This window comes from Chenopodium quinoa, unplaced genomic scaffold (assembly GCF_001683475.1).
Source record: "Chenopodium quinoa cultivar QQ74 unplaced genomic scaffold, ASM168347v1, whole genome shotgun sequence".
Classification (NCBI taxonomy): Eukaryota; Viridiplantae; Streptophyta; class Magnoliopsida; order Caryophyllales; family Amaranthaceae; genus Chenopodium; species Chenopodium quinoa.
The window spans coordinates 591,334-597,730 of NW_018744745.1; the positions used below are offsets into that span (position 1 = coordinate 591,334).

The 6,397-nt window shown below is 34.7% G+C and overlaps 1 protein-coding gene and 1 long non-coding RNA gene across 4 annotated transcripts; one reads left to right on the forward strand and one right to left on the reverse strand.

Moving 5' to 3' along the window:
- Window positions 1-320: 320 nt before the first annotated feature.
- On the reverse strand, window positions 321-3,050 carry LOC110703611. 3 transcript variants are annotated; one of them, XR_002507709.1, is made up of 5 exons: window positions 2,727-3,050; window positions 1,178-2,153; window positions 968-1,036; window positions 718-865; window positions 321-603 (listed from the first exon to the last, which is right to left on the reverse strand). It is a non-coding gene; the product is annotated as an uncharacterized LOC110703611 (long non-coding RNA). The 3 variants fall into 3 exon arrangements; XR_002507708.1 differs by having other exon boundaries at window positions 1,178-1,255; window positions 2,727-2,991; XR_002507710.1 differs by lacking the exon at window positions 2,727-3,050 and having other exon boundaries at window positions 1,178-1,255; window positions 1,866-2,720.
- Window positions 3,051-3,353: 303 nt separating this feature from the next.
- LOC110703670 lies at window positions 3,354-5,042 on the forward strand. The gene is made up of 4 exons (XM_021881463.1): window positions 3,354-3,605; window positions 3,715-3,866; window positions 3,920-4,238; window positions 4,527-5,042. The coding sequence occupies exons 1-4, from the start codon at window positions 3,354-3,356 to the stop codon at window positions 5,040-5,042; spliced, it is 1,239 nt and encodes a 412-aa protein (XP_021737155.1).
- The last annotated feature ends 1,355 nt before the right edge of the window (window positions 5,043-6,397 follow it).

Below are 6,397 nucleotides of genomic sequence, written 5' to 3' on the forward strand. Positions count from 1 at the left end.
AACCGTTCTCTAAGGAAGGAATAGAGAACAGTTAAGTTTGATAATAATTCTCTAATGTTTTTTTTAAATATCCAGCCATATGTATTTCGAATTACCCCTGTATGTATTTTATATTGTATTATTACTGTATTTTAATAATATGTATTATTTTTGTATTTCATTTTAGATCTGTATTTGTTGTACTCCTGTTTTTTATCTTGTACATTTATCATGTAAGAAAATTTTCACATTTCCTATGTAAAAATAAATCCATGATCCTGTATACGTACAATATAAATCTCTGTATAATAAAATTAACAAAAATATTTCCAAATACGACGAAAGCCATCAAAATATACTTCATATATATAATTTAAAACATCCAACCACAATTAAATTGAATCATCCATACAAAATTTGTTCTATACAAATAAATACCTGAGTTTAATATCAAAACACCTTTCTAGTTAATGTTGATTTTTAAAAAATAATGCTCAGATATACCAATACCATATTGATCTACAATTCACATAGGGATGACAACTTAGACAGCAAATCTTTCTTTGCCTCGGATTTTGCTAACAATCTTCAAGGCCAACTCCATTGGCATCAAATGATCAGCACCTGCCAGTACAAAATCATTAAGCAAACTAGCTATCGAATCCAACAGGAACATTCACATTTTCTAAACAACCTCAACAGCAAGATTATAAGAAAGGGAAATAAAATTTTTCATACCGGCATTTTTGTAATTTGGCCAAGCATATGATGATCCAAGGAAATACTGGTTTTCTATATAAATGAAATGTTGAGTAGATCTGATTGCTTCAATGTATGCTGTTTGGATGTTCTTGTCTATCACCAAATTCTTCGCACAAACCAGGTTCTGCAATGAATACAGGTACATTGAGTCCAAATTGGCTTCATTATCAAAAACACATAACTAATAGTACAGTTAGTGCAAAAGCAAAACATCGTGTCAACGAACCTGAGACTCAGCCTCCTAAACATCCTTTGGAAATCCTTGTACATAACCTAAATCTATAGACCGAAAAACCTGCATCAACACAATTTTAGATAAGAGGTTAAAATTAGTAGCACTTCTAGGTATTATATCCATTCTTCTAAATGTTGGTTGAATTTAACTTATATGAAAGGAAAAGCTAGATAAAGAAAAGAGTATGAAAAAGATACATACGGAGTACTTTATAAATGGTTGTTATTCTGCAATGTCACCATGTCTTTCTTTGGATGACTTAGCCAAAGTGTCTGATAACTGTTAAGAGATGGATAAGTTGACGTTATAGTTTCAAAAGTAGGATGCAGATATAATCAACAAATATTACTAGTGTCAGGGAAGGAGGGCCACTAACGTATCAAGTTCCACTCTTCACAATCAACCAACAAGAAATTTTCCTTTAATCAACTCTGCCACCTTATTATTATTATTATTATAAATTCACTTCCATAAGATTCTGATTTCCTGCTCTTCTCCCTTCACAATCAGCTACCCAAAATCCACAAACACCATGACTACTCTTATACATCACTAGAATTAGATTAAATCATCATTGAATTTCAATCACAACATCTCATAACCAACCCTTTTATAAAAGAAAAGCAAAGCAAATCAATTTTTCTAAAATAATTGGCAAATTAAAGTTTTTTTTTTGACAAAAAATCTGAGCATAATATTACTCCAGGCTAGTTAAATCTAGCAGCACGGCGTTACAAGCACAATGTGGCACTTCTTCTAACCATACTCTCATCTCACCAAACTCAATGCTACCTCTAGCTAATAAAAACACAGCACAATTTCCATCTCTACCAACATGTGAAATAGAAATACTAAAGAAAGAGCTAGCCAAGAGAAGAATATCACTAACAATAACACCAAAGGCTGAAGTTTCACATTTCCCATGCAGTAAATACTGGTACAACTTGCTGCAGTTAGTTTCTAGCACTAAATCACGCAGTCTTGCATCCAAAGCAATGGTCAGGCAATGTCTTGCTGCAAGAGCTTCAGCAATATTAACCTCGAAACACCCATGCTGTAAACAACAAGTTGCTGCCATAACATCACCAAGGTGATCTCTCTTGATCCCACCCAAGCCAAATATCGACCCTTCCCAACAGACTTTACCACCCCTTTTTCAGCAGGTCTCGAGCAGATACTATAGACCTCCAAGTATAACTCACATTAGAACCCACCTTAGCATCCATAAATTCAGAATTTGGGAAGTGCTTATTTTTCAGAGTTTTAACCATCAGTGAAGGAGTGTTGTTTAGGATCCTCCAAGCTTGCTTAGCGAGTAGAGCTTTATTAAAAGCCTTCATGTCCCTCATTCCCAATATTTTGAAATTAATAGAACATAATAATCTAGTGGTAATCAATTTCCCCCACCCCTCTTTCTTTATCTAATTAGGTTCTATATTTGACCTAGGTAAGAACAATTTGGCGAAAATAATTTTGATTAATACTGAAATTTCTTGTAATTCGAATAAATTAAGTGTAATTTGATTGAAAAAACTGCAATTATATTGAATTATTTGCGTTTATAAGAATCAATTGAATTATTTCCCAAAAACTAAAATTGTGAATTTTTTTATCCACCAAAAAAATTCGATCGAAGTTACTGTAATGGATGAAAAATATGAATTCACTACAGCTAAATTGAAAAATTCGATTGATTAATACAATTAGATTGACAAACTCATCCACATCAAGAAAAATTTGAACGAATTACCTGGAAAGTGCAGTGGTGGTGTAGCGGAGCGGTGCGGTGCGGTGCGGTGAAGTAGACGTTCAATAGTTTGGTGGTGGGACGACGGTGGGGCGGTAGAACGATGGTGGGGAGATGGGGCGATGGTAAGGCGGTAGGGCGACGAAGCAGTTATTGGTTAATTGAGCAACAAGAGGTTTCACTTTTCATCGTTTTTTTGAAGCAGTAAGCAGTTGATAGTTTAATGCTCTAGTGAATAGTGATAGTGGAATATAAAAGCGTTTCAATTATTTTAAGCAGCCTTTGAATAATTAGGGTAATTCTAAATACCCCAATGGTCCACATAAATATCCCACCCATTTTTTTTTAAATATAAAATAAAAAAGAAATATAAAACGGTTGTCAAGATGACCGTTCTGTATCATCTAAAATGAATAATTATTTGTTTTTTATTATTTGAGTAAAAAAATAGAGAACGGTTAATTATTCTAACCGTTCTATATTTAATAACTCATAAAACGCCTCTTGCACAAATGCGTTCTATATTCTTCTGCAGCACGCCTATCTTTGATAACCGTTTTATATTTTGTGATATGTAATCTAATTTTTGTGGTAGTGAAAGCATGGTTTCAAAGGAAGAATAAGAAGCTTATGGTTGTTGGTCGGCTTGCAAGTATTACACCAGCAGAAGGAGAGCGATTCTTCTTGAGACTACTGCTAATTAATGTACGAAATCCTAAATCATTCACTGATCTTCGAACTGTTAATGGAGTACTTTGTGCCACTTTTCAGGAAGAAGCTATTAAAAGAGGTTTATGTGATGAAGACAATGTAGTACACGCATGTTTGGCTGAAGCAGCAGAAATTCAATTGTCTGTTGCCTTACGCCGCCTATTTGCAGCTGTTTGTGTTTTCTACACCCCTTGCGACCCCAATAGACTTTGGCAGCGATTCTATGGTGATCTATCTGATGATTACAGACATGTCTATCTTGAAAATAAATTCATGTTAGGTTGCTAACCATACAGTCAATAGAACGCCATTTAGAGTCTATAGGAAATCATTGGCTTATTTCCAACTTGACCACTTACATGAAGAGGTGCCAGAAGAGCTCAACAGAACTAAAGACATCGTTGATGCTTTAGATGCACCTATTCCTCAAGAGTGTATCAACTGTAGAGGCAAACTTAACTCAGCTCAACAAATTGATTTGACAGAATTATTGCTCAGGTTCAATCAGACAAGCCTGGTTGCTTCTTTATTGATGGTCCTGGAGGAACTGACAAAACATTTTTGTACAACGCTCTATATGCTGAAGTACGCATGGAAGGGAAGATTGTTCTTCCAACAGCAACATCGGGCATTGCTACAACAAACATACCTTCTAGGAGGACAGTGCACTCAAGGTTTAAGATTCCTCTGGATTCAGAAACATCTCTTGCTTGTGACCTTCCTAAAGAAGGCAGCTTAGCTGCTTTAATCAAACAAACAACTCTGATAATTGGGGATGAAGCTTCAATGGCCAAAATAGAAAACGTTGAATTAGTTGAGCTTCTGCTTCGTGATCTTTGTGACGCAGAACAATGATTTAGTGGGAAGGTTGTAGAATTTGGGGGAGATTTTAGGCAGGTGCTGCCGGTTGTTCCTCACAAAACTTAAAGAGAGGTTGTTGCAGCAAGCCTGGTTAACTCATATATCTGGCCTTGGCTAGAAAAGTTACACCTGACTGAAAACATCATAGCAAGAGAAGATCTCCCATATGCATAATTTCTGCTGAGTTTGGGCAATGGCCAGCTGCAGTCTACTGGAAATGCTTTTGCTTAGGTTCCTGCTCACATTGTGAGTTATTATCAAGAAGGCAATGATCCTATCAGTTACCTTTCTGCTACTGCATTCCTAGAGTTAGAACATGCAGCCTTCTCACCAAATATCACAGAGAGTGTCATTCTCACATCGTTAAATGATGCAGTTGACTCCATCAACGCATTTCTTATAAATAAATTCCCAGCGAATTATGTTGTTTACAAGAGTTTTGATAGCATGCTAGATGATAAATGTGCAATTTACCCAATAGAGTTCCTAAACCAGCTTGCCCCTGGTGGTATGACTCCACATGAACTTGTTCTAAAAATAAACAGCCCTGTAATATTGCTCAGGAACATTGATCCAGCAGATGTCCTGTGCAATGGGATGCGTCTTATATACAAATCTTTAAGAAGGAATGTGATTGTTTGTTCTATAGCCACTAGTCATCGCCAAGGAGAACTTGTATTCGTTCATCGTGTTAATATCCGGCTTCCATCATCAACAAAATATTCTATTCAGTTTGAGCGGATATAATTTCCTTTGAAGCTCAGTTTTGTAATGACCATTAACAAATCTCAAGGGCATACATTATGCCGAGTGATAGTTTACCTACCACAGCCATGATTTTCCCATGGGCAGCTGTAAAGTCAGATAAGGGGACTGTAATCACACCACAGCCTGCTAAACACCACACATCACCAGTGCTGAAAAACGTAGTAGCGTATGATGTTTTGCAATTATCTGGCATAACATGATGCATGTGTTTGAAGGTATTACTTCCTATCTACTAAATCTGCCAGCTAAATTGTCAGTCAATTATTCTTACTATCTTAATTAATATAGTCTTAAACATGTTATAAATGAAGGTGCTTTCCCTTTTATATATAATTAGAAAACCTAGGTTAATTGTTCAAAATCCTTGTTACACCTTTTTGGTTAAGTAGAAATTATAATTTTGTTTACAATCCGATTATTTTCTAGCATTTACTATGTTTATATTATGTATGTATGGTACCACTTATGTACCTTTTGCATGTACTTATTTTATGCACTCTTCAATTTACTTCTACTATTTTAGATAGCTTGAAATTGGTAACATAAAAATAGTAATATCCTAGGTTTTCTAACCTTATTACAAAAAAAATCTGATTCTGATTTTACAAAGAAGCAAATCCTACCTTTGCTTTTTTTATTACACCTACACTTTTGTAGCAGCATTGCAGCAGAAACCTCATTCATTCTATTACCCACAAAACAATTGCCCTGACTCACTTTAACTACAAACACCTTATTAACTACTGGTCAATACCATGTTATAGCTTATTTTAAAAAATATCAAAATTCCTACACAGCCGGTCTACTGCAATTTTCCTACTTTATACACCTCTTTATCTCCTGGACAATCAAATGCTGCAAAACATAGTAAAATACATTGGATATTACAAGAAACCTCATGTTAAATCTAAAATACTCCTTTGCTATTAAAGATGCTAACATTTCACAGAAAACATTTACTCCACACTTTTCTTTCTGTCACTTTGATTCTCTTGTGGTGTGTGCTAGCAACAAATGCTTGCAAATCCATTCTAACAAGGTAAATTCATAAATGCTTTTTTTTTTCTTCAATTTAAGTCCAGCCTTTTCGTTTAATATATTTTTCCTTTTATCTTAGCAATGGGATGTTGTCTTCTATATTCAGTTAGCAATAGTTGACCACAGACACTAGCTTTTACTTACTTGCTAGGACCATTATCATACCATGTTAACTAAATATCATATTTTAAATAATATGCCAAGTAAGTATGATTAGTATAGCAATTTGATTTTATTTTGAAGTCAATTAAATACTGAATTTGAACAATGTGCATTGCATACCTTAAAAGCTCTAA

What these genes read in the sequence shown, in the direction of transcription:
- LOC110703670 (XM_021881463.1), top strand. Translation starts at nt 3,354, where the DNA reads ATGGTTGTTGGTCGGCTTGCAAGTATTACACCAGCAGAAGGAGAGCGA. An exon ending in TACGCCGCCTATTTGCAGCT is followed by an intron (nt 3,606 to 3,714) that starts GTTTGTGTTTTC and finishes AATTCATGTTAG; the next exon opens with GTTGCTAACCATACAGTCAA. An exon ending in CAATGGCCAAAATAGAAAAC is followed by an intron (nt 4,239 to 4,526) that starts GTTGAATTAGTT and finishes GCTTTTGCTTAG; the next exon opens with GTTCCTGCTCACATTGTGAG.